The 26,803-nt window shown below is 49.2% G+C and overlaps 1 protein-coding gene across 3 annotated transcripts in view; it reads left to right on the forward strand.

Annotated features, from left to right (window-relative positions):
* ALPK2 (alpha kinase 2) overlaps positions 1-23,055 on the forward strand; it is an 87,683-nt gene extending 64,628 nt beyond the window's left edge. Inside the window, exons 8-10 of one of the 3 annotated variants that reach the window (XM_067698950.1) lie at positions 1,938-2,155; positions 7,622-7,670; positions 22,268-23,055. In XM_067698950.1, coding sequence (XP_067555051.1) covers positions 1,938-2,155; positions 7,622-7,670; positions 22,268-22,481 — 481 coding nt within the window. In that variant the 3' untranslated portion in view covers positions 22,482-23,055. The other 2 variants (XM_067698953.1, XM_067698952.1) reach the window with 2 other exon arrangements.
* The last annotated feature ends 3,748 nt before the right edge of the window (positions 23,056-26,803 follow it).

Here is a 26,803-nt window from a genome sequence, read left to right on the forward strand (position 1 = left end):
GATGTGAGTTGGGAGTTAAGGGGCGAGGTCTGGGCTGGAGATATAAATGTGGAAACTGCCGACATATAAACTGTATTTAAAACAAGGAGGGTCAGTAGGGAAAGTGTGCAGAGTGAGAAGAGCTGTGCCAGGGTGTAAAGGTTGGGGAGAAATGAGGAACCAGGAAAGGAGACAGGAAGTAGCCAGTGAAGCAGAAAGAAAACCAAGAGGAAGTGAGTTTCTGGAAGCCACGGGAAAGTGTCTTAAAAAGAAGTGAGAGATCCAGTGTCCAGTGCCATTGAGGGCGAGTGAGATGAGGGCTGAGAAGGGACAATTAGCCTCAGCAACATGGTGCTTGTGGTGCCCTTGACCGAGGCTTCTTTAAGCAGGAAAGTCACTTTGAGTGGATTCAAGACTGAACGGGAGGGAAGGGATTGGAGACAGTGAGTCTACAACTGATTTGGGTTTTGACGTAAACGGTGAGTCGGTAGTGGGGGTGGGCTATGAGGTCCACAGGCTGAGTAGAGGTATTACTCCCTGTTGCCGTTGGGAATGAGTCTGTAGGGGGAAACCCTGGTGGAAGAGAGAGTGGGGAGCTGTCACTGGAACGATATCCTTGAGCATCAGGGAGGGGTTGGGATCCAGGGCACCAGCGGAGAGATGGTTCAGGTAGCAGCAAGGAGGGCTCCTCCGCAGTAGATGGTGGGCGGGCAGAGGACATGGGCACTGACCTTGGGAGGCAGGAGCACGTGGTGGGTGTAGCTGTGAGAATTTCTCATTGTTTCAGTTTTCACAGTCCAACAGGAAGCAAGGTCCTCATCTGAGAGTGAGGCTGGGGAGAAGGCGTGGGCGGTCTGAGGAGAGAGGAGCAGGTTGGGGATAATCATCTAGGGTGGTGTGACGGTGAATGGGTCAGTGCAGGATCTGATCACCTCTCCACCTCCAGCTGCCATCGTTCTCACGTGGCCTCCTCCCTGTGTCCCGCGTCTGCCCTTTCACACTCCATACCACGCAGGGTGGCAGGGTGATCCCTGTCACATGCAAGTTTGATCACGTCACTCCTGTATCCAGAACCCTCCAGTGGCTTCTGTTCCTGCTCAGTACAAAGGGCAAAGTTTCTCAAGTGGCCCAGACTCCCCAAGGTCCAGCTCCCCGTTTTCTCCCATCCTCACGCAAACCACCACGCTCCCCTTGCTTGATGCTCTCCAGCCACATCGGCCCCTCGCTGCTGTTCGAACACGCCCCACATGCTCCTGCCCAGGGCCTCTTCCCTTTGCTGTTCCTTCTACTTGCAATGTTCCTTCCATAGACGTCCTCATGGCTCTCTCCGTGCCCACCTCCTACAGGTCTCTGCTCAAATATCCTTTACGATCAAGGCCTTCTCTGACCTCCCTAAGTAAAATCGCAACCCCTCCTCCACACCCTGTGCTACCTCTCTCCTCTCCACTGCTTTAGTTTTCTTCATATAGCACAGGGCACTAGACGCTTGTTTATGGTCTGTCTCCTTCATTTAAATGTAAGATCCTTGAGAGCAGAGCCTCTTTTCTTTACTGCTGTTTTCTGGAACAGTGTCTGGAAGACACATAGAAGCCACTGAATGAATATTTGTTGACTGAAAGGAAGGCTGGATGGAAGGGCGGATAGATGCTGGATGGATGGATATATTAGTCACCTGACCAATGGGTCACTGAGGTATGCCTATAATGAAGGCATTCATTGCTACATGAGCAATCAAACTCCATCCCAAGGAGGAGTTTCTCACCAACTCTAGGAACAAATAAAAGGAACACATCCTTTTATCCACTGAACAATCTTTGGGGGAATTTTTAGTCTACAGCTGATGGAACCCAGGGATTTATCCTGCAGCTCCCTACTCCTCCAGGTCAGGATAGAATATCCCCGCCATCTTTATTCCCATCTGAGAACACGATGTGTGCCCATGTTCTCTTCCCTTCCAGGATCATTCCTATTTTCCTTATCCATCGACCTGAGAACAATATCCCATACGCAACAGTGGAGGAAGAGCTGATTGGAGAATTTGTGAAGTATTCCATCAGGGATGGGAAGGAGATAAACTTCTTGAGAAGAGAATCGGAGGCTGGTCAGAAATGTTGCACCTTCCAGCACTGGGTCTACCAGAAAACAAGTGGCTGCCTCCTGGTCACAGACATGCAGGGTGAGGAGAGCGGCTTGGCCTGGGCTCCAGGGATGCTGTGGGCCTGGGATGTTCCTGGTGGGGGGTGCGGGCGGGCAGAGGGAGAGGTCTGCTGGGTACAGACTATAAGCACCTTCACCAGCAGAAAGTGTTACTAATGTCTCATCAGAAACAAAGCAACAAAGGAGCCCTAAACGACCAACTCAATGGAGTAACAAAGTACATTTTAATAATTCATTCTAGCAACACCTTCCCATTACAACAGGTAACCAAAAACTGGCGCTCCGTATCCTCAATAGGCACAAATCCAGACGCACACGTGAAAATCCAGATGTACCAAAAGATAAATTAAAATGTAAGATTCACTCTTAACAGGCGAAGGGCCTTTCACAGCTGCTTTAGATTGCAGGCTCTGCTGGCGGATCTACAGCATGTTGTCAGTTTATACCCGCATTCTGGGGAATACATTTGGTGTATGAAGTAGGGATGTCATAATTAGGTTTCCCACAGAGACAGCCCGGAGACAAAGTTGCAGTTTCCCCAAGACCACCCTCAAGTTCCTTAATTTCCTGGGAGGACTCAGGGAACTCAGGAAAGCTCTTATGTTCATGGTTACGGTTTATTATAGTGACAAGATACAGACTCAAATCAACGAAGGGAAGAGACACACGGGAAAGAGTCCAGGAGAGACCAGGTGGGAATTCCCACTTGTCCCCTCCTGGTGAAGCCGTGGGGACAGTGCTTGCCCCCTCAGTGATGTGGGAGCACTGCCAACCAGGAGAGCTCCCCTGAGACTTGGTGTTCAGAGATTTTATTAGGGAGCCGTCACTGCCTGCTCGTGAGACTGACCTCTGCCTCTAGCCTCTTTGGACACTCTTATCAGAGCTTAGCAGTCACCTCCAAAAAGTTGGGCAAAAAACGAATCCTTTATTTAGGCAAGGTTAATCCTTTATTGCACGCAAATGTTCAAGTGCAAATATTTGGGAGGGGATCCCAGGAAACACTGGTAGGAGACTGAGGGAGTGTGGCAGGGAAGGGAAAGAAAGTCAATAGGGTACCTTATACCCGGTTACCACTGTGTTACTGAAGCTCATGCCTGCCTGGGAAACTGGGGGAGGCTGGGCAGAACACACTTCTCAGAATTAGCACACCCAAGGAGTGAGGGAGCAGGGGTATTTATACTCCAACTCCCTTTACTTACCAGCAGCAGGCTGTTCTAGATGGGGGTGTTAACTCCCCTGCGTTTGCCACCAGCACATGGGCAAGCCACGCTGAGCAAAGCAGGTGCCTGTTATCAGAGCATGTTCTCAGCCAAGAGATGCTGGTGGTGGTACCTGGACTTAGAGCTGTGTGCATGGAAGGGGTGAGGGTGAGGGTGATGCGCAGGGTCCCAACAGCTTCTGCCACAGGGGCTTTCCTATTCCTTTTCCTTTCCAAATAATAATGCTTTAAGAAAAAGATCTGAACTATAATTGAGTACCTACTAATGTCAGACATTGTCACGTATAAGAATCCCAAGCTCTATACATCATGGTGGTGAAGAGCAAGGATGCCCGTGGGTTCTATTTCCTGCACCTCCACTTTCTAGCTGTTAGCCTTGGGCAAACCACTTACCTCTCTGTGCCTCAGTAATTTCCACGTGGGGTGGTTGGGAGGATGAAATGAGATAGCAAGACATTTAGCGCAGCATGGACACATAGTAAGAGTTCCCTATTTTAAAAAACTTTTGAAATAACCATAGGCATGAGAGATTGCAAAAACGTACAGAGGGGTCCCCATGTACCCTTCACCCAGCTTTGCCTAACGATAACACCTTACATACCTACAGTACACTATCAAAACCAGGAGACTCACATCGGCACGATGTAATTAACAAGACTACAGACCTTACGTGGTTTTCACCAGTTTTTGTCTGCACTCATTTTTCCCTATTTTTTGTTTAATCTTCATAATAACCCTGCCAAAGAGATGTTATGATCCCCATTTTACAGATGAGAAAACAGAGGCTGGGAGATAATGATCTAATCCCCAGCTCACTCAGAAGAAGAGGGGTCCAAGACTCCAACACTGCTTCTGACTCTGAACCCCAAACTCTTTCCACTAAAACTCAAATTTACAAATTTGCAAGATTTCCAAGTATCCCTTAATGTCAAAGGCTCCTGTGAGGGACTCCTCTGAGGTCAGCTGGGAAGTGCAATGTTATAGACTCGCAGGGGAGGCTGATCTGCAAGTTGAAGCCAGACATAGCCACTCACGTGTTGTTTTTTTTTTTTTTTTTTTTTTTTTTTTGCGGTACGCGGGCCTCTCACTGTTGTGGCCTCTCCCGTTGCGGAGCACAGGTTCCGGACGCGCAGGCTCGGGGCCATGGCTCACGGGCCCAGCCGCTCCGCGGCATGTGGGGTCTTCCCGGACCGGGGCACGAACCCACGTCCCCTGCATCGGCAGGCGGACTCTCAATCACTGTGCCACCAGGGAAGCCCTACTCACTTTTGAAGAGACTTTGCTGCCACACACAGACAATACGGTCTTAAACAGACAGCTATGTTAATTAGACTGTGCAACTGTTGAGACTTCCCCATCTTTCCTCCTTCAGAGTTAATTTTGCATTAAATACAGTTCATCTACTGAAAAGCAACACTCGGGAGCTTCACGTACGGTTAATTTTGCTTCCAGTCACTAGTAAACAGCTGTAGTGGAATGACGTAATGACGTAAATGACGTGTGTGGTTGAAAGTGATGGCATGGTGTTTCCTAAGGGTGTTTATTTACTCTCTGCTGCTGCTGGGAAGGATCTTACTATTGTCATCATCACTGTGGCACAAGATAACACATCCATTCTCTAAGCGATCCCCACGTTTTATAATTTTACTAAGACACTGGAATTAGGATTTAAAAATCCCAAACAAACCCAAGCTCAAGTCTCACTTTCTCAGACTCTTAAGTTATTCTCTCCCTGGTTGCCTCGGCTTGTTGATGAGATTGTGGCGAGTCCTGCAGGTCAGTGGGGTGAAAGGTGAGCCTGTGATTTGGCCCTAAGATCTGCACACACCAGAGACCACTGGGCTTCCTAAGAAGCTGTCACCCAAATAACCCAAGAACTCAAGTTCTGGAGAACAAACTGTAATACTGCCGTCTTCCTACCTTCTATCAGAAACAACCTGTAGATGACTATTATCCCCAACTTGGTTTAATAGCTGCACACTATAATCTAAATTATTATCCTATAGAGACCCTTAGTAACCTTTGCTGAATTGCTGGCAAACTAGAAAACCAAGAGAGAAGTTTCCTTTTGAAAATCAAATTCTACTTTTCCAAACATCAATGACAGCTGGTAATTGTGAGAATTGAGGAAAAGCAATTCCCAAGCTCAAGGACCTTTTGCCAAATGGCTCTTGAAAATTGGACTTCTATGCGGCTTAGAGCTGTACTTTTTAAGCACAACTTTTCCACGAAACAAGATGTCCAAAGAGGGCTTTTGCAGTTTGGAGTCGTTTTTTTTTTTTTAAGCCCAGTTCCTGTCATAAAAACTACGTGAAGCATTTCCACATGTGCTTTAGTTGTTAGCAGCTTTGAAAGAATGAGATGAATTAGTTGCCAACTGTGAAAGCTTTTAAAATGCTTACTGGCTCCCCCAAAGTGCTGTGTCTAATTTAGCTCCCAGGTGCCCTGCAGAAAAGCAGGGCTCTTTGCTTCTGTCTGAACAACAGCATGACATGTATTTTTGCCTCACTCCAGGCAGACATTGCTGAATCAGAAAATTAACGCTTTAGCTGTCCTTTTCTTTTTTGTAATTTAATTTTATTTATTTTTGGCTGCATTGGATCTTCATTGCTGCACGTGGGCTTTCTCTAGTTTCGGGGAGTGGGGCTACTCTTTGAGGAGCACGGGCTTCTCATTGCAGTAGCTTCTCTAGTTGCGGAGCACGGGCTCTAGGTGCGCAGGCTCAGTAGTTGTGGCGCAGGGGCTTAGTTGCTCTGCGGCACGTGGGATCATCCTGGATCAGGGCTCGAACCCATGTCCCCTGCATTGGCAGGCGGATTCTTAACCGCTGCGCCACCAGGGAAGTCCCTAGCTGCCCTTTTCTGAGCCTCAGAAAACAGTGCTCATATGAGGGAGACCCATGGAACTAGGTTGCCATCAGGCCTGACCCCCAGGGTTGGCTTTTGCCAGGGATGCTGGTTCCTTCGTCCACAGCCCAGACTGGCTTCTGGGCCGCCAGGCCCTTCAGTGAGCAAGTCGCCGGCTGGCCTTGGGGAATATAGTGACCACAGCCTGGCCCGGGTGGGACAAGAGTCGGGGTCCAGAGAAGAGGAGGCGAGGCTCAGGTGGCGTAGCACCATGGACCCCATGCCCTGCCGTAAAAGGCCGGTCACTAGATGGCATGGGTGAGATTAAGGCAGCAGTCCACAGCGTCGGAGCTAGTACCTACAGCCACGACCCTAGAGAGGCAGGAGCAGAAACGGTAGCTGGTCTGGCAAGGAGATTCTGGAAAGGCCGGGGGCTGTCCACGCTCTGGGCATCAGAGACGATTGCCTTCTTCCAGACCTGGGTGAGAAAGGATGGCGCTTTTCGATTGCAGAAGGTGACAGCAACCTTGCCCTTCCCCACCTTGCGAGACAGTAGGACTTTCATTCTCTTTGAATCCCTGGTTCCTTAGCCACCGTCCCATCTGCTCCTGCTGCGAGGGGAGAAGCAAAAGGACTCCTGAGTGCTTGGGATTCTACCAGGGATGCCTATGGCTTGTTTAGGGACCAGCGTGGGAAGCTCAGGCAGCTGTTTTGTTGATTGGGTGTCCCGCCCCTCCTCCCGCAACTTCCAATGGCTTAATGGAGAGAGGTTGGGATAAGCATCAAAAGGTCAGACCGCGCGTGACATCTCCAGGCTGATGGTTAAAAGTCTGCACATAACTCAGTAGTGCTTCCCTGGGTCTAAAGCCGACCCAGAAAACCGTCAGTCCTGAACCGGAATGCCATCTTTCTGGAGATGGGCAATTGTGTGTCTGGAGTTTGGCCTTGAACTGAACAAAGGCCACCTTGAACTCTCTCACTGTTGTACAAGGGCTTCCGCTTTTGATGAAGAACACAGAACAGGCCTAAGCCCAAATCAGAGCGTTTCTGGGGAGAGAACTCCTGGGACAAGTGACAGGCCTCCCTCCTCCAGCAGAGGCAGTGGTCCAGGCAGGCAGAGGACAGCACTTTCGTTTCCGGAGCTGTAAAGGGCATGTGTTGTGAGGCAGCAGGCCCCGCCCCTTGCTCCCCTGGCCGGCTGCCTCAGAAGCCTGCCTTGCCCACTGTGCTCCCGTAAAGCAGGATGCACGTCTGAAAGGCTGTCGGCTTCTGCTGATGGAAACAAGGAGGAAAGTATGTGTTTATGCAGGAAGGGAAATGATGATGGGGCTGACGCTACCCCTCCCTGTGAATAGATGGTCCCTCTTTTCTGAGGAGACCCGTGTAACACAAATCTCGTCTTTGCTCTCTCTTCCCATAGGTGTAGGAATGAAGTTGACTGACGTTGGCATAGCAACATTGGCTAAAGGGTGAGTAGAAGAAAAAAATCAAGGGCACATCACTCACCTCTGGGTTTCCAAACACCTACCGGGCAGATGCTGTTAGGCTGATGTGGGCAGAGGGGATTTCTTGTCCTAACTGTGAAAGACAGATGTTCTCGGGATGAATTCAGTTCACTTCTCTCACTTACCTAAAATATTCATGGACTTTGTCCTCCCAGGGAAACACATTTGTTTCCTAACTTTGAAACAAATAAGGACTCTGAACACATTTCAAGATTGATTGCTAACAGGTGGCCCATGGTTGGGGGGGGTGGGAAATGCCAGCATTATTGGGACTCCTTTTAACTAGGAATATTCTGTTTTTCTATATTTAATATCTTCACTATTAGAAGCTTCTTTTAAAATTCTATTTTTGCAACTGAGTGAACTCAATTTGCATATTTCTAATGTATTTTCCCCATACTTTTCACTCAAAAGTATTTTAGGCGGCTCCCAGACTCCCATGTTGATGATTGATTACAGGGGCAAATGGCTATGGAAGGGCTGTGATTAGTGACTATGGCTGTTGTCAGTGGTATTGATTTCCTAATTTAGCATAGGGAGTTGCTTTGCTCACTGTGGGGTGTGCCCGGAGAGCACTAAGATAACATTTTACTGGGGTATCTCTTGAACAAACTGTCTCTTCTCACTGCTTTGCTGGACCACTAATGAGGAGAGAGCAGGCTATTTGAGGTTCTTTGTGAAAATAAAGCTCCAGGTTGGAACTACCATGCTTTCTCCCACTGCTGCTCTTCCCATGTACTAGGACCATTTGTAAGGAGGAAGAAATGGGTGGGGGGGGGGCAAGCAAGTGACTTTTAGAAGGGATGGTGTGTGTTTTAAAATGGAGATTTTAGTATGGAGTTTTCTCAAACTAAAAATAGAACTACCATATGTCTCAGAAATTCCACTGCTGGGTATATATCCAAAAAAATTAAAACCGCTAATTCCAAAAGATACATGCACCCCAATGTTCATAGCAGCATTATTTACAGTTGCCAAGATATGGAAGCAACCTAAGTGTCCATCAACAGATGAATGGGTAAAGAAGATGTGGTATATATATACACGAAGGAATACTACTCAACCATAAAAAAAGATTGAAATTTTGCCATTTGCAGCAACATGGATGGACTTGGCATTATGCTAAGTGAAATAAGTCAGAAAGACGTTGTGTATCACTTATACGTGGAATCCAAAAAGTGCAACAAACTAGTGAATATAACAAAAAAGAAGCAGACTCACAGATATAGAGAACAAACTAGTGGTTACCAGTGGGGGGAGAGAAGGGGGAGGGGCAGAATAGGGGTAGGGGATTAAGTGGTACAATCTATTAGGTATAAAATAAGCTACAAGGGCTTCCCTGGTGGCGCAGTGGTTGAGAGTCCGCCTGCCGATGCAGGGGAGACGGGTTCGTGCCCCGGTCTGGGAAGATCCCACATGCCGCGGAGCGGCTGGGCCCGTGAGCCATGGCCGCTGAGCCTGCGTGTCTGGAGCCTGTGCTCCGCAACGGGAGAGGCCACAACAGTGAGAGGCCCGCATACCGCAAAAAAAAAAAAAAGCTACAAGGATATATTGTGCAACATGGGGAATATAGCCAATATTTTATAATAACTATAAATGGAGCATAATCTTTAAAAAGTGTGAATCACTGTATTGTACACCTGTAACATGTAATATTGTACATCAACTATACTTCAATTAAAATAGGCTTTCTTGTGGTTCAGATATGATGAAGCTGACAGGTCAGGAGACAATTGCCACTGAAAAGAGTTGTTCACAGTTCCCAAGATGAGGGGGCTTGCCAGGCCATGGGGGGCCACATGGGGAAGCACCAGGGTCAGTCAGGAGGCAGAAGGAGTGAGGGGAAAACATGGATGAGAGCTTTTACTGTGGTTTTGGAGGGAAGGAATAGGTGGGGCTGGGTAAGCAAGCTTGGAATTGACTTGTTTGAAAAGTTCCAGCAGGCTCTGAGGTGTCCGGTTGTCTGGGCTCATCTGGTACCTGCCCTGGGGTGATTAGGGCGGGTGGATAGTGGCCCAGAGTGTGAGACCCCAGTAGAGGAGATGGTGGGAGTGGGCTGCAGATTGCTTAGTTGGCATATGAAAGGCATTCTAGAAGGCCAGTCATTTACTATCTCTAGGAATTGGCTAACCCTGGGAAGGGGAGTCTCTCCAGGGCCAGCAAAGCCCCGGATGTCAAAGTGTCAGAAACACGGACAATAAAATAGCATGGTTAATATAGCTCACTCTCCTACAGCTGGGAACAACTTATTTACTTGAGCTTTCTGGTTATTTCAGACCATTGGCATCAGCAGTGCTTTAATAAGTACACTAATTTTCAATTAGTGTATGGAGGATGGAGAAAAGTAGAGGGATTTGAAAAAAGTGGAAAGGGGACCACTCTCTTTTAACCTACAGATCAATAAGTCTGATTCATGAAGTTCTCACCAACTACGCAAAAGCTTCTAATTTGGTTTTAGAACTAAGATGCAGTTGGCATATTTTCCTTCTCAAAATCTGCTCAGTTCCAACACAAAATTGTATTTTCCTATCTCCACACTCCATCCCCCTTGCTGACCGGAGCCCTGTCATATGGGTCAGGGAATTGGGTCATGGCCTTGGGCTTGTGAAGAGAGCACATCAGGAGGGGAGTATGATGTAGTGAGGAGAACAGGGCTTTTAGAAGAAGACTTGGGTTCAGTTCTTGGTCCTGCCACTTACTTCTGATTCTTCTGGTGGTAGCCTTTCTTCTTGGTGTCATAGGAATTTGGCCCATGTGATGAAAAGGGTGACAGTACAGCCTGATTTGCCCAGGACAGTACTATTTCATGCCTGCCATCCTAGCGTCCTGTCTAGTTACTCATTTGTCCTGGATAAGTTTCCCCATTGAGAAAATATATGGTACCCCTATTTACGAAGGACTTTTCCTGGACCCCAGAAAAAATTCCCAAGTTAAAGCTTTCCTTTACAGGCTCCATATTTGCAGAACATTAAAAATTCAGGCCTCATCCAGACCTGGTTTGAGTGCTGGGTTCTTATCTTACCAGCTCTGTGGACATGAGACCTGACATTCTCAAAGCCACTGATCTACAGAATGGGGACATGGGGTTGTCTTGAAGATTCCCCCAGTTCGGGCTTCCCTGGTGGCGCAGTGGTTGAGAGTCCGCCTGCCGATGCAGGGGACATGGGTTCGTGCCCCGGTCCGGGAAGATCCCACATGCCGCGGAGCGGCTGGGCCCGTGAGCCATGGCCACTGAGCCTGCGTGTCCAGAGCCTGTGCTCCGCAACGGGAGAGGCCACAACAGTGAGAGGCCCGCGTACCGCAAAAAAAAAAAAAAGATTCCCCCAGTTCATCTGCATCCAGTCCCTGAAGCTCAGTACATGCTTCATAAATACCTTCCCCCCAACCCATGCCCCAGCCTGACCCCAGGGTAGGCAAATTCCATACCATTATTTGGAACAACTGTCTACCAAAACAAAGAAGAAACCTGCCCAAGAAGTTTCAGAAACTAAGGCAAGCATAAGAGTGATGATTTAAGATATCTTTTAAAAGCATCTTAACGGCTTCCAGGAACCCAGACCATATTTTTTCTCCTCCTAATTTAAAAAAGAAATCCAATCCCTTTGGTTTTGTTCTCAGCTTTAATGTGACTTATCTGGCCTGGGACAGCTGCCCAGCACCCATTAGAGCTGGTAGCTGGAGGGCAGTGCACACTGTTGTCTATTAAGTGTTACTTACTGCCTCCCTCCCAAGGAGGGGGTGGGAGAGAAGGAAATTCTGAAGTGTCTGAGAAAGATTAGATATTAGGAGTATTAGATCATCTTGTCCATTGTGTTTTTAAAAAACTTTTATTTGAAGTCACATTTTTTTCTTTTTCCTCCAAAAACTGATAAAAGGGGAAGCTTCTTTGACCAGAGGACAAGGGTCGGGGTCTGGGAGATGTCTTCGGAAGCCCCTGGGGGCTGGGTCCATCCCACCTTCTTACTTGCCACGTGAGGAGCAGAGGTGCAGGGAAAGGCGGCAGCCTGCTTATAGGCACAGCCCTACATGGGGTACGGGGCCCCGAGGGACAGGAGGCGGGGTGCCACTGAAGAAACTCGAGTGAAAGTCAAAGCTGCAGAATGGAGACCAGGCAATGGGAGAGACTTGCAAAGGGTTCAAGTGCAAAGGCAGCTTACAGACAGGCAAAGAAGTCCAGGTGGGAAGCAACCTCGAGCAGGGGAAGGAAAGACTGGGGAGCCTGGCAGATGCCACAGGGTTTCCAGACAGCAGGAGAGGAGATTGGTGGTTGAGCACTGAGCCCCTTCTCTTAATTCTTAGCGAGCAGCCTGCGCAGGCGTCCTTCATCCGTGCTGGAGAGGGAGAGTGGCCCGGTCTCCGGAAGCCTAGGGAACAGGTGCCCCCGTCCTAAGAAGCAGCGCTCCATGTAGGCAGCATTACACATGTTCTTTTTTTTAGGTACTTTTTTTTTTTTTTTTCTGGTACGCGGGCCTCTCACTGTTGTGGCCTCTCCCGCCGCGGAGCACAGGCTCCGGACGCGCAGGCTCAGCGGCCACGGCTCACGGGCCCAGCCGCTCCGCGGCACGTGGGATCCTCCCGAACCGGGGCACGAACCCGCGTCCCCCGCATCAGCAGGCGGACCCTCAACCACTGCGCCACCAGGGAAGCCCTACACATGTTCTTTTAATCGCATGAAAAAGAACACCAGGTATGGACAGGAGAAACAGTGAGGAGGCAGGTATGACTTACTTTAATAATTATTAACAATGATGATAATAAATTTAAACCAGGAAGAAGAAAATCTCCCAAATTTAGGGTCCACCCTTTTTGGCTGGCAGTGGTCAGGATCTTCTTCAGGAAGAGGAGCCACTTATTTTCATGTAAAGAAAATATTCCCTGTGCCTCAACCTGAACCCTATGTTTGACTGCGGACGCCCCAGTAAATGGGACCTGGCTTGTTCTCTTGTTTAGTGAAGTCATAATACTATTTGAAGGGTAAGCTATTTATAATCTTATAAAAGAAAATAGGGGACCGTCATGACTTATTCATTTTAATGCAACTTTACCTGGTGGTATGAGCCTTAAAACTGAAGCATGGCGTATTGTCCTGTGAGCCAGCGATAAGAATGCTGTATCCCAGGGCTTCCCTGGTGGCGCAGTGGTTGAGAGTCCGCCTGCCGATGCAGGGGACACGGGCTCGTGCCCCGGTCCGGGAAGATCCCACATACCGCGGAGCGGCTGGGCCCGTGAGCCATGGCCGCTGAGCCTGTGCGTCCGGAGCTTGTGCTCTGCAACAGGAGAGGCCACAACAGTGAGAGGCCCGTGTACCGCAAAAAAAAAAAAAAAAAAAGAATGCTGTACCCCAATACCTACAATCCTTCGGCAGTGTTGCGTACCAAAACTTCATGTTACAAAGTGTGGCAAATAGGATCGCTTCAACATCGAATAATACATTTTCTAGGCAGACCCAAGATACTAACGGCACTGTCGAACATATTTCTGATTTGAAATCGCTTGAGCATTTAGAGTTCTCTGAAGGGAGAGGAGGAAAAAATGACTAATTCCATGCCCGAAGACTTGGAAATTTAACCTAATCAAACTAAAATCAGTGTATACCAACACTTGTTGGGGAGCAGAGCTGCACATGTCACAGTGGATCCTGCAAACACACACACCTGTCCCCAGCCAGCAGTTGAGTTTCTGGGGAGATGGTGATATTGCGATTCAGCCACCAGAGGGCACCAGAGCCAACGCTTTTGTCTTCTGTAATCTCTCCCCCGAAAAGCCCACTTCATGTTGGTGAAAAACAAAGAAAAGTACCCTGAGCAGATTTCTTCCCAGTCTGTAAGCATTGAACCAAAAATAGGATCGATATGAATAACCACAGAGGAACCCCTCCCTGTGGCCACCAGGCTGCCAGCCAGCATCGTGGCTCTACCTTTGGAAGAAAGAACAGTCATGCATAGGATACGTGGCATGTGTCAGGCATCCCTGATGTGGAGACCAAATTCAGGAGACCCTGCAGAGACTCACGAATGGCTTGTTCTCGCTGAGCGGCACATGTGAGGTGATAGGGCCCGAATATCAAGGCAGGCGCACAGTGAGGACAACTGCCTCAAGAAAGCAGGCTCTCCTGGCATCAGCGTGATGTCCTATGAGCCATGAAACAGGAAAAATGAACACAGCCTCCCACATTCAGTCAGCTGAGTTCCAGAAAAAGGATCAGCCATCCATGCTAAGAGCAGCCCACCACGGAGCCCTGTGTGCTGTGAGCAGACAGAGCGGCGGCCGCCACCTGGGAGGCTTAACCCAGGCACCATCCCGAGACACCACCCTGCCTGGAAGGGAAGGGGCGAAACATACTTGTGGGTGGAAGGAAATGGGATCTAATATTCAAGAAACACACCCTGAGAATAGGCTCGGGGGTGTGCCCGTGTGCACACGGGGCCGTGTGCTGTGTGTGTGTGTGTGTGTGTGTGTGTGTGTGTGTGGTGACTCTGGGCGACCATTTAATGCAACGCATGAATCTTCCAGGAGGGGAGAAAACAAAGGGATTTGGAACAGAATTTCCTGACATCCTTTCAGTGCTTTGCACAGCAGGCCCGTGTCGCTGTGGATCCCGGATGTTCTAGCTGTCTCACCAACACCAGGCTCTAGGGGACCAGTCTCACAGGCCTAAGGGACCTAATAAAGGCACTTTCACACCCCAAATATCAGCCTTCCCATTCTGCCACTGCTGTCACCTACCCTGGAAGGCAGCGGGCATCTCATTTAAATCCGATCAAGACATTATGTAGCAGAGCTACTTGGCCAGTGGCTGGTTTATTGGCCAGTCTTTGCCGTCAAGGAGATGTGGAGGCCCACGATGGGAACACTTTATTCTCTTCACAATTTTGGCGAGGTTGGCACTACTGGCAATGCTCCTAGTGGGTGTTCAGAGTCTCCTGGGCCCAAGAGTCAGCCAGGACCCAGCCTGTCCACAGAGCGGGAATAACATGGCAGTCTCTTGGCCTCCTGTCCAAAGTCTCACAAAAGACAGTTCTGTTGAAGTGACTGGAGTTGGAGCCATGGGCTTCCTCCCACTTCCCCGACACTACTCACTATTTACCCCCCTGCCCGGTCCATGCCCAGAACCAGAGGGACACAGCCAGGCCCCTAGTCGTTTGTCTTCCAGATTCAGAGACACGTCTGAACTGAAAGATCTCGAAAGATTGATGGACTCGAGACCGCCCCCTGCAGGACAGGCTGGTAGACAGCAGGAGGGCGAGCGCCTGAGAGGATAGGGCTGGGTGAAGGCCAGACTTGTCTGGAAAAAAGCTACAGTGGCTTCAGGAAGGTCTACACAAAGTGCAGTGGTGGGGCTCCAGGTTACCGGGATTGAAGAGGGAGATGCCACTAGAAAAAGGCATGGGGGGCCTGTGTGTGCGTCTAAAAAGGCCGGAGAGAAGGAACCCGTAGGGGTACAGACTGCGGGGCTGAATAGAGTCCGTTTCAGAGGAGAGGCCCCTGCCTGAGGGTTTCAGGGCTTGTCCAGGGCGGCCTCCACGCCACCCTCCCCGCACCCTGGACGTCGGAGCAGGTGCTCTTCTGACGAGGCTGATGCTCTCGCCTTACCTTCCGGGCCCTGTGGCCCTGAAGGGGCTCCCCATACGCAGGTGGAATGAGGATGGGGCTTTGGGGGTCGGAGCTCTGTGGCCCGGGACAGCAGCTCAGTCTCAGACTGCCTGTTTCATGCAGTCTTGTCCCCCGTATCCCCTCCTTGGCTCTCTTGGGTCCCAGCTTCAGATTCCATTTCAGATATTAAGGCGAGGACCGCATGCTTCCCGCACAGCCACGGGGACGGGCCTCCCGGCCTCAAGAACGGACCCATAGTAGACATCTGGGGCCCCCTCTTCTCCCCGGGGCCCCTCTCTGCTCCCTCGTCCTAGGGCTCACATCACAGAGGCCCCCCTGGATTTGGGGCGCCTTCAGAAGGCGTCAGAGCAGAAGGCTGGCAAGTGTGCAGGGCTGCTGGAATGGCCTTGCTGGCAGAAACCAAGAACCAGACCGTGGGCGTGCCGCTGCGCTCCGGCTTTCTCCCAGCCTGGGTGGGTGTAGGGAAGAAAGTGCCAGGGCTTGTTTCCATGGAGACACTGTGGCTCCTGCTTAACGGAGGCCTGAGGGCAGGGGCTGTGGCGGCCTCGAGAAGGACAGAGAGGCTGGCAGCCATGCGAAGGGGCCAGGCTTTGTTCTAAGGGAGGTGGAGCCTTCTGAGCCGTTGTGTGACCGTGATCTGACTGACACCCGGGGTGGCCGTGGCATGCGCCCCGGACAAGGCGAGAAGCAAAGACGACCACCAGGAGGCCCTGGCGATGGGGAGGCCGGGGTGGGTGGTGCTGGCTGGACCGGGCTTCCCATGGTGTTTGGGGGCTGAGGCCCCCTGTCTAGAGGGGACCTCCAAGGTCAGCTTGGAGACGGGAGCAGAATACAACTTCTCTGGGCGACGGATTTGGTTACGGTACATCGTCCCCCCCAGAAGGCCCAGTGACTCTTACGGTAGCAGCTTGCAAAGTGGTCGTGTGAAAACAAGATGGCTGTTGTCAAATAATCTGGGAGACCTGGCTTGAATAAGTGTAGGAGGTTTCCTCCGTGTGAGACTTCACAGGGTCTTTCAAGAGCCGGTGTGTATTTTGAACCCCAAGGGGGCAAGGAGAGCGATTATATAGCATTTTTCACAGTATTTACAACACAGAATTATTATTTTTTTCAAAGCATCTTATGGGGCTCTTGTTCCTTGGAACGTATTTTGGGAAACACTGAGTACCCACAAGAGAAATGACAGCATGGCTTATGAACCTTCCACAAACGGCCTCTGGCCTCGTCTCTCCTCAGGACGCCTGGTCTGCTCAGAACATCCTCTGAACTTTTGTCCATGCTGTTACCCCTGCCACATAATCCCAGAGCCATTATTCCTCCATGAAACATCCTTAGAACCCACCAGGCAGTGGGGAAAAAAATCACATCCCTGGGTTACTGGAGCCCTTTATCACAGCATAATGTAATTATTTGTTTACGTGTCCGTTTCCCCTGCAAGATGCCAGCTTTCTGGAAAAGAGCCACGTACATTATTAATCCTTTTTAATCCCCCTACGATGTCTGCCATACAGCTGGTGCCCAGTGAATGAAGAAATGAATGAACAAACATGAAGAAATGGAGATATTGATGGAATGGCAGGAATTACTAGATGGTTCCAGAGCGGGCAGCTCCCTTAGCGCCCTTTCTTTTCCACATAGGTGACAATCGATTCTACCTGTTCCTAAATTCAGCCCCGGCTTTATTTTGCACACAGACACGGCACACGCCCACCCCCTCCCCAAACTAGGGGGTTTCTTTCAATTCCTCCCCGCCATCCTCAACCTGAATTCCAAGTCCTTCTAGCCGTTCCTCATAAATTAAAATTTTCTTTAGAAAGCATCTCAGACTAAAACCTCTGTTATAAATAGTTTCTGGCTTGCTTCTAAAAGGGTTACCAATGTGTGGGGACTTTCTATAGGTTTTTCTTGTCTCACGAGTTTTCTTTAAACGAGTCCTTTATTAAGCCAGACAAGAACCTCGATTTCTTCCACGCAGCCAGAGGTGGGAGTTTTCTGCAGCTTTGCTCCACCCCCTCCCCTCTCTGGGCGTGTTTGGAGGCAGCAAATTGCACAGGGAATCTGTGCTAAGCTGAGGGAGAAGCCGACCATTGCTGTCAAGTGGTGGTTTTCCTGTGAGTCTGAAAGGCCGTGCCATCCATTATCAGCAGGAGAGGAAACAGGACTCGCTTTTTTTTTTTTTTTTTTGCGGTATGCGGGCGTCTCACTGTTGTGGCCTCTCCCGTTGCGGAGCACAGGCTCCGGACGCGCAGGCTCAGCGGCCACGGCTCACGGGCCCAGCCGCTCCGCGGCACGTGGGATCCTCTGGGACCGGGGCACGAACCCGTGTCCCCTGCATCGGCAGGCGGACTCTCAACCACTGCGCCACCAGGGAAGCCCAAGGGGACTCGCTTTTAAGCAAGAAGTCAGCCTAGCACGGTTTCCAACACATTTTGAATAAATCTGTGTAATCCTCAACAAAATATTAGCCAACAGAATCCAACAACACATAAAAAGGACCATTAAAAAAAAAAAAAAAGGACCATATACCATGATCAAGTTGGATTCATTCCAGGGTCACAAGGATGGTTCAACATAAGCAAATCAATCAGTGTGATACACCACATCAACAAAAGAAAAGACAAAACCTACATGATCGTCTCTATAGATGCAGAAAAAAGTGGGTATAGAGGGAACGTATCTCACCATAATAAAAGCCATTTGTGACAGACCCGCAGCCCACATAATACTAAATGGTGAAAAGCTGAATAAGTCTGTGTGGAGCGAAGGCAGGATGTAAAGATAGCCTCCTGGCTCCTCCTGAAGTGGATTGTGACAGTGATTTTACAAAGTTGTGTGACACAAACGTCAAGAAGGAAAGAGATCCGTTTTCCGATTTAAAGAGGTTTCTGAAGTCAAAGAAGGATGCTGTGAGATCATTCACACTTTAGTCTCCTTGCTACTCCAAGGGGGGTCCCTGCATCTGCATGGGTTCAGAGCTTGTTAGAAATGCAGCATCTCAGACCCCACCCCAGACCTACTCACTCCAAGCCAGCACTTTAGCAAGGCCCCTGCGTGATGTGTATGCCCCACGCCCATCCAAGGGGCAAGATATTTACGAAAATACTCTGCTGGATGACGTTCAGTAGAATAAGTTTATTGTTCCGTGCTTGGAGATTGTGAGAGAAGATGGATGATTTAAAGCGATGGGCTAGAAAATTATACTAATTTGAGGATAAGGATACAAAGATTCCGTTAATAAAATTCAATAGAACTAAGCTTTCTAAAAATGGAAATGTGTGAGAAAGTTCTCAAATACAAGGTTATTTTCTCCCATGGTATTAGATTCCTTGGGCTTCCAAATTGAATGATCACAAAACCGGGTAGCTTAATAGAAATGTGTCCTTTCCCAGTTCTGGAGGCTGAAAGTCCAGAGTCAGGCAGCAGAGTCAGTGTCTCCTGGAGGCTCTGAGGGAGAATGTGTCCCCTCCTCTCTCCTACGTTCCAGAGGTCGTTGCCATCCTCAGCGTTCCTTGACTTGTAGATTACGGCTCCCATCTCTGCCTCTGTTGTCACGTGCTATTCTCCCTGTGTGTCTATATCCTCTCCTCTTCTTACACAGACACCAGTAAGATGCCCTTATGGATTAAGGGCCCGCTCTACTCCAGTATGACCTCATCTTAATGACATCTGCAATGACACTATTTCCAAATAAGGCCACATTCTGAGGTTCTGGGAAGGACATGACTTTTGGGGGAGACACTATTCGACCCAATACATTCATCCAACAAGAACAACAATGGCGAGTGTCTGCAATGGGGACCTTGCTGGAGAGATGTCATGATGCTTCAAATTTGTGGTCCCCTCCAATCCTGAGGGTGGCAGATGGCACACGTGGCAAGCAAGGTGGACCACAAGCAGGAGAGCCTGGATTTTTCATTTCTTGGGTGTACGAGCACTTGGTGTAGTTGAACTTGTGTCCTTTGGAAAAACTCTGGGTTAACTGATCTAGGAACACAAACGATGTTGCCCTATTTTCTTCCCAGGCAGCAGCAATGTCTGTGAGTTTGAGAGAATAAGAGATCAAATAGAAGCCCAGCAGCCCTGGCTGAGAAGAGACCAAATTGAGAAAGGAGAAAGATTTTTAATTCTGCAGATGCTAGGTAGCAAAAATAGTCTACACCTGAGATAGCTGGGGAGGGATGTTCCATATTGCCTGGGAGGCCCATTTGAGAGTCCAAAATTAGACAGAGAGAGAAAAGGAAGCTTAGCAGTGTGATCTGGAGATGCTCTGGGCCGAGGTGAGGCAGCTCTGAGGATGGGGCCGGCATGCATTCACTTCTTCCCTTGACCTTTATGGAAAAGCCTCCCTAGACAGGTATTTGGACATAAAGTAGTGCCCTGGGGGAGATCAGTCTGTGCACGGGAAGGCATACCCTGAATTCTGAGAAGTGGGTGTAGTTCTCACAAGGATACAGGGAAGATGCTGGAGAGATTTCTTCTCATGGTGTGAGAGGGGGGAGGCTCCACAGAAATGCACTCGAGCTGGGGCTTGAAGGAAGCCAGGGGCTGAGTCAGGGGCTCCTTGACTGAGCAAAGCTGCCTTCACTCTAGGGCCTTGCCCTATCTGTGTGCGGCCTTCTGTAGTAAAATCGGCCCCAGTCTCTGCTGCCTACTCTGGCTTTCCCGGAGGAGTCTAAAGAAGGTGCTAGATTCCTAGGAAGAGATCTGGTCTCCACCCAGCTGGGCTGCCCAGAAGTCCTGCTCCTTTGTCCCAAACTCAGCCATTCCCATTTCAGAAGGTGGGAACCATTATGTAAGGGACCATTTGTTACGCAGCATTATACACTTGACTGCCAGGCTGGGCTTAAGAAGCAATTAGCAAATTTTCTGGGAGGTTGCAGTGCAACGAGTGATTCTTCTCTGCTGAGACTAGGTGTTGCCTGAACGTCTACAAGCCTCAAGGCAGCTTTAGACAGATGACCTTGACTAGTTTCCAATGTGCTTCTATAGGGAGGCTGCCTTTGATCATCCTAGTTTGAGAAGCTCAGGAATGGTGTGAGACAAGTGGGGCCTCCCTGGCAGGAGGATGGGATTAGGCTTTCCATTCCATCTGACAATCACAGGTCCAAGTGGCCTCGCATCCCTCCAGGGCGTGCTCAGACAACAAGGAAATGCAGGCAGGCTATTTCAGCCATTCTCATGACCTCCTACAGAAGAAGATAGAAATGTAAAGATGACATGATTGGCAGTGGCATTTCTTTCTACCCTGCTAGAGTCAACACCTGTCTTGGGCTGACTTTTTCTTCAACGAGGGAGTTTGGCTTTTAAAAACGGAGTCACTTTTCACAAGAAAATGTACTGTGGGCTCCCAGGGAGAGGGGGAAGAGCCGTTTCCCTTCAAGGAGGAGGAAGAGGCAGGCTGGATTTGTAACAAACACGTCAGGATGGAGCTGCTCACTGAGGCTTTGGCTTCAGAGATGAAAGAAATCTTTCAGGCCCTTAACAGCCTAAAACCCAGCTTGGGTTTCCTAGGGAAAAGCGCACAAGTCCCAGTTTATTCAATTCAGGTCTGTTGGCCTTTATGGTTTCTACCAGCAAATGAAGGAGGCCCAATTTCTTGAATCACGTTAGCTACAGATTCAGCGCAACGCCAGCATTGCAGACTTCCTTTTGCCAATTAGCGTTTGGCCCTATTAATCAAATGCAGCAGAACTCACACCCAGCAGGACCAGTTTCCTAGGCAGGCAGGCTGTGTGGTCACATAAGGCCCCACACTCAGATGGGCCTGGGCTTCATTTAATGCATGTTCTGCTCTTGTCATCTTGAAAGTCTTAATAATTATTGCCCAAGGAACCCATGTTTTTGTTTTGCACTGGGCCCTGAAAATTATGTCGATGGTCTCATATGCCATCCACACCCCTGCCTATCCTCTTTACCAGGCAAATCCCATATCCTTCAATCTCAGCTTCAGCGTCCCTTCCACAGGAAGCCCCTACCGGCTGCACCAATTATAACCTTGACAACTGTAACACAGCCTGACCAGCGTTAATTGAACGTCACCCACTGTACGTCGTGCGCTGATCTAGGTGGTTTGTGTGCATTTCCTCATCGTCATCCTCTCGGCAACCCTTCACCAGCTCTCTTGCTGGATTTTGGAGATTTGGGGGCATGGGGACTTGTCCATTCAGGAGGACACTTACCTCCCATGATCGATCGAGATGTGAAAACACAGCCATTGACGATTTGAATATGAAATGTCCCAACCCAAAGGAACAGCCCCTGAGACCACTCCAGGCAGGTCAGCAGGGTCCCTCCAGGAGCCTACCAGAGACAAAGGCCCAGATTCTTCTCCTCCTGAGGAGAGGATGCACTGTCACAGGAGAGAGCCCTTCTGTAGGAGGGAGACGCAGAGGGCTGCACCCTGGTCTCTTCTCTCACACCCACTTGCTTTGCTGTCTTAGGCTGGCCGCACAGCCTCTCAGCCTCTCAGCCTCTCAGCCTCTCAAACTCCTTCAATGATAAGTGGAAGGGTCTAAACTCAACTTCTTCCAGCCCCAAAGTTCTAGATTTCTTTATTCAGAACCTCTGGATGGGATGGGATGGCTTTCAGATCACCAAGAGATCTTCTAATTTTTATGGAGATGGTCCAGCACTAGTCACTATGACTAAAAAAAAAAAAAAGCTATAAAATGCTGACATGGCAGAACTGTCAACCCCTAGAACATTTGTCTGATCATAATCTTTGGTCTTTACTTCATGCCAGTTGGTCTTTGCCTTTACTTCAATCCACAGGTTTTGTTTCTTCTATCAGTAGTTATGTCAACCATTTGGCCATTCTTGCCTAAAGTAGGAATAAATATATTTTCACACACCATTAGTTTCCCCGCTGAAACGTTTCTTTGAATATTGGTGAAGGGTCCTGTTTAAAAAAAAAAAAAAAAATTGTTTCCCTCCACCCAAACCCACAGGTACAAAGGATTTAAAGGCAACTGTTCCATGACCTTCATTGATCAGTTTAAAGCGCTACACCAGTGTAACAAGTATTGTAAAATGCTGGGGCTGAAGTCGCTTCAAAACAGCCAGAAACAGAAGAAGCCAAGCATTGGGAAAAGCAAAATTCAGCCAAACTGCACAACCGTGAGGAAGACAGCATCTGGGACCCCAGCAGGAAAGAAAACCTAACATCTCCTGTTAACTAACGGTCACCGGCTGGCAGCACACAGCCTTGTGGGTAGAAATTTGAAAACACCCTGGAGGGAACACGTAGCCTGCAGAGAGCTGACGATCCTTATTCCCAGCTGCCTGTGCTCCGAGCTGCTTCCAAAGCCGTCACCTGCTGTCTTCACTGAGATGATTTCGGAGCAGGATTTGTGGGCAGGCTTATGGAGAGACTGAATCCATTGTCAGTCTCAAAGAAGTCCATCTTTGTCTCTACCGTTAGCCTTTGTACCAACCTCACATTATGCGTCTGTTTGTGTATTTGCACGTGGCTGTCTCGTTACGGACTTGGTCCTGAGCAGGGTCTGTCCACAGCCCCAGTCTTCCCTACCCCCATTCCTAACCTCAGAATTTCTGGACATCCAGCTACTATATCAACAGAAAACGTGAATTCCGTCATTGGGTCTATCTGTCGCACTAGAGTCGATTATGCTATTGTAGCTGGAGGGGGGCTTCCGAAACGTCAGGCCACTTCCCATCATTACTCACATATCTGGTTAGAATGTTCTGTTTAATTAAATTCATCTTTAGACAAAAAGTGTAAGATGCATGTATTAGCACAGACACTTTTCTTTAGAATTTGTGCCCTATTTCACATTCCTCCAGGATTAGTAATTTCCTGATACGTCTCCCGGAGTACAGAATATTTGCATCTGTGTTTTTCCCCATTCTTATAAGCACTGCTTCCAGTGTGATCCACTTCCTACTTTGCTCTCTAAATCCAAGCTCCCTAAACCTAGGGCTGCCCCATGTAGGATTACTCTGGAAGATGCGTACAAATCCTGGCTGGGACACACAAGCTCACAGGCTCCTGGTCCCATCCACCCATTCCAAAGGGGTCTCCTTCCTACCAGTCTGGGTCCTGCCCAGCTGTGGAGCAGAATGGCCACAGCAGTTCACATTGGGCAAGAGGAAACGCTGTAAGGACAGCTCAGCGACTGTTTCACGCACCCCAAAATACAAGAACATCTCAAGCCCCAACAGTGTGTTGTTGTTATTGTCTAAGTAATAGACTATTTTTTAGAGCAGTTTTACGTGTACCAAAAAATGAGTGGCAAGTACAAAGAGTTCCCATATGGCCCCTTACCGCCATTCCATATGTCCCCCTATTATTCGCATCTGACGTTAGTGTGATACATTTCTTATCACTGAGGAGCCAGTATTGACACATTATGATTCATTAAAGTCCACAGTTTACATTTCAGTCCACTCTTTGTGCTCACACTGTCTGGGTTTTGGCACACATACAATGACATGTATCCACCATCACAGCGTCACCCACGGTCGTTTTGCTGCCCTAAAAATCCCCTGTGTTCCACCGATTTCTCCCTCCTTCCCTGGAGACCCAACTCCTGGTAGCCACCGGTTGTTCTACTGCCTCCATAGTTTTGCTTTTTTCCAGAAGGGCGCAAAGGAGGAAACCTACAGGATGTAGCCTTTTCAGATAGCTGGTTGTTTTTAAAGAGCTTCAACTACTCCCTGACCAGGGAGGATTATTAGGCCTCCTCTGAGGGGGCTCCTCAAACTGAAAGTGGACACGAACCTCCTGGGATCTTGTGAAAATGCAGGCTCTGATTCGGTGGGTCGGGGGTGGGGCCTGAGACTCTGCATTTCCATCACGCTCCCAGGGGATCTGCGTGCTGGCCTGGGACCACACTTAGGAGGGGTGTCTAGATCACAGGGAGAGAGGGCCTGAAATGTTGAGGGGACTGACTAGGCCTAGAGTTCAAACAGCAGTCGGCTGGAGGAGACATCCAGCTGCTTCAGTTCTGGGAGGGAGCAACTTGGAGACAAAGAAACAGGGCAGCAGCGCTCACAGTACGGGGTGGTCACCGTGCGCAGTCCCTCCGAGGCAGCAGGCTTCCACAGGAGAGTCCTGGCTGCTTCCGCTTGAGAATACTGCTCTCCACGGGCGTGGGGTTTAGATAAAGAAGAGGACGTGATGTGATGTTTGTTTTGAAAAGAGATTTGAAGGAGAAAACTCTTCAGCCACTCACAGCTCATCTTTTCAGAAAATCTGTCATCTCCAGCTTTTCTTCTGAAATGACTCCCCCAGCTACAGATGACAAAATGCTCATTTTTTCTATGAGGCAGCCTGTAGCCTGCTTTCCCTGCAGAGATCCTGCAGATGTATTTGGCAGTGGAGCTCTAGAAAGTTCCATAAGAACAAAGCGCAGGGCACATTTTGATTGGAATTAGTGTATATACATCAATGTGGGTGGGACCAAAGACCCTCTCTTTGGTAATAATTTGTAATTATAAAAATATCAACACGGGCTTCCCTGGTTGCGCAGTGGTTGGGAGTCCGCCTGCCGATGTGGGAGTCATGGGTTCATAACCCCGGTCCGGGAGGATCCCGCGTGCTGCGGAGCGGCTGGGCCCGTGGCCCGTGGCCGCTGGGCCTGTGCGTCCGGAGGCTGTGCTCCGCGGTGGGGGAGGCCGCAGCAGTGAGAGGCCCGCGTACCGCAAAAAAGAAAACAAATCAACACAAGTGTTCACAAAAATTATTGAAAGGTACAAAATGAAAAGTCAAAGTCATCCTGTAACCCTCCTGCCCCCACCCACCCCGAGCTGGCTTTGAATTTGGACTTGGAGAGACAGTGGAAAGGAAAGGATTTTCTCCCGGATTTGGCATTCTGCAGGCAGCCCACAGGGTGGCTTGGAGGGAGCTGCCCCTGCCTCCTTTTACAGATGCTTAGCTTATTTTTCAAAGTGCCCTTATTGTTTATAATAATCTGATTTCATCTGTTTATAAACATTTGGAGGACCAGGGACAGAAGGGGTGCCCACAGTCGGATTTGTCGCAGCCAGTGCTCCCAGGGATGGCCTTTGTGGGGCTGTCTGGCCATCCGTCCAGCCACCCAAACCTTGACCTTCTGTTCTGAGATGAATGGCAGTTTTCCTCACACCGTCAACTAACAGGCTGAGTGTGCCGTGAGCTCTTACACCAAAGGAGTTTCTCTGGGGTCTCAGAAATGCCCACACCCGTTGCCATTGTTCTAGCTCACTTTGCACCACATCCAGTTCCTATGGTTTTTCCCATCTGCCTCTGGAAGTGTGAGGTGCTAGGCGGTCTATAAACACAACAGACACTCAACCCGGGATGGAGCTGGGACAGCCTGGTGGGTCCAGCTGGAGATTAGGTGCCTGATGCCTGCAGGGTTGTCACATGCATGCAAGCACCTCCGTTGCCTAAAGGGCTCCAGGCGGAGCTCCGTGAAGGGCAGGTGACACCTCATGAAAATGGGCTGGTGTTTCCAACAGCAGGTTTATCACTAATGAGGAAGGCAGAGATGAGGACTTCTTGCCAGTGGCGTCCTGCTCTGGAGACGTCTGGTTTGGGATCGTGTGACTATTTCACATTATCTTGTTGTATCAGCGCCTCCCCAGCCGTGCTTCTGATAAGCGTCCTAATAGCAAAGGGTTTCAATAGATTCTTATTAAAAAGAGTGCCCAAAGAAGTAACAATGATTTTCTAATTATACAGTGTTCTCTCTTCTAAATATACATCCTGTTTTGTGTGTGTGTCGGGCATGTGTTCAACTGTTTGCAGATGGGAGGAGCTGGCCTCGGCCCGGTCCTGGCTCGCTTCCTTTGTGTACGCTCTGCTCTGCTGGCCCAGTGTGTGCAAATGTGAACAGGTGGGCATTTCTCCCCCATTTAGATCTGCAGACGCCACTTGGGCTTCAATAGTTCTAAAAAATCAAAGAGACACAAAACCCTCTTCTGCCTTCCAGCAAAGGGTATGTTTTCCAACTCTCTGCTGTAGCAGCTCTGAAATCCTCTGAGAACTGGCTTGTTCTAGACTGTTCTATAAGAGCTGAGAGGCAAGATGGACCGCCAGGTTCATCTGTGTGGTCATGTGAGCACAGACTTCAACTTGACAGATGCAGTGAACAAATATTTAAACTGCAAATGGTACCACAGGATCAAGAATTTTTAAAATTCTACTTTTTATGAGAGGCCCACATGGACCAAGGTAGAAATCATCTCAGAGGCTTTTTTCAAACATTACATGTCTTCATCAGATACTAAGAAAAACCAGTCTGTCAGCTTCTTAGGGAGGCAAACTTTCATTTTAGCACCAGAAGCAATTCTGATGGGATGTCTCACCTCCATCTTCCTCTCCAGCCCATCCCTTGCTCTTTCTCCGTCTACCTCTACATGAATGGTAAGGTAGTGGTTGCTTCCCAGAGTTACGTTGTCCACAATACTTTCTTTGGTGTCTGTATTAGTTTCCTGGGGCCGCTGTGACAAGGTACCACAAACTGTGTGGCTTAAACAAC

The sequence above is a fragment of the Pseudorca crassidens genome, chromosome 12, assembly GCF_039906515.1.
Source record: "Pseudorca crassidens isolate mPseCra1 chromosome 12, mPseCra1.hap1, whole genome shotgun sequence".
Classification (NCBI taxonomy): domain Eukaryota; kingdom Metazoa; phylum Chordata; class Mammalia; order Artiodactyla; family Delphinidae; genus Pseudorca; species Pseudorca crassidens.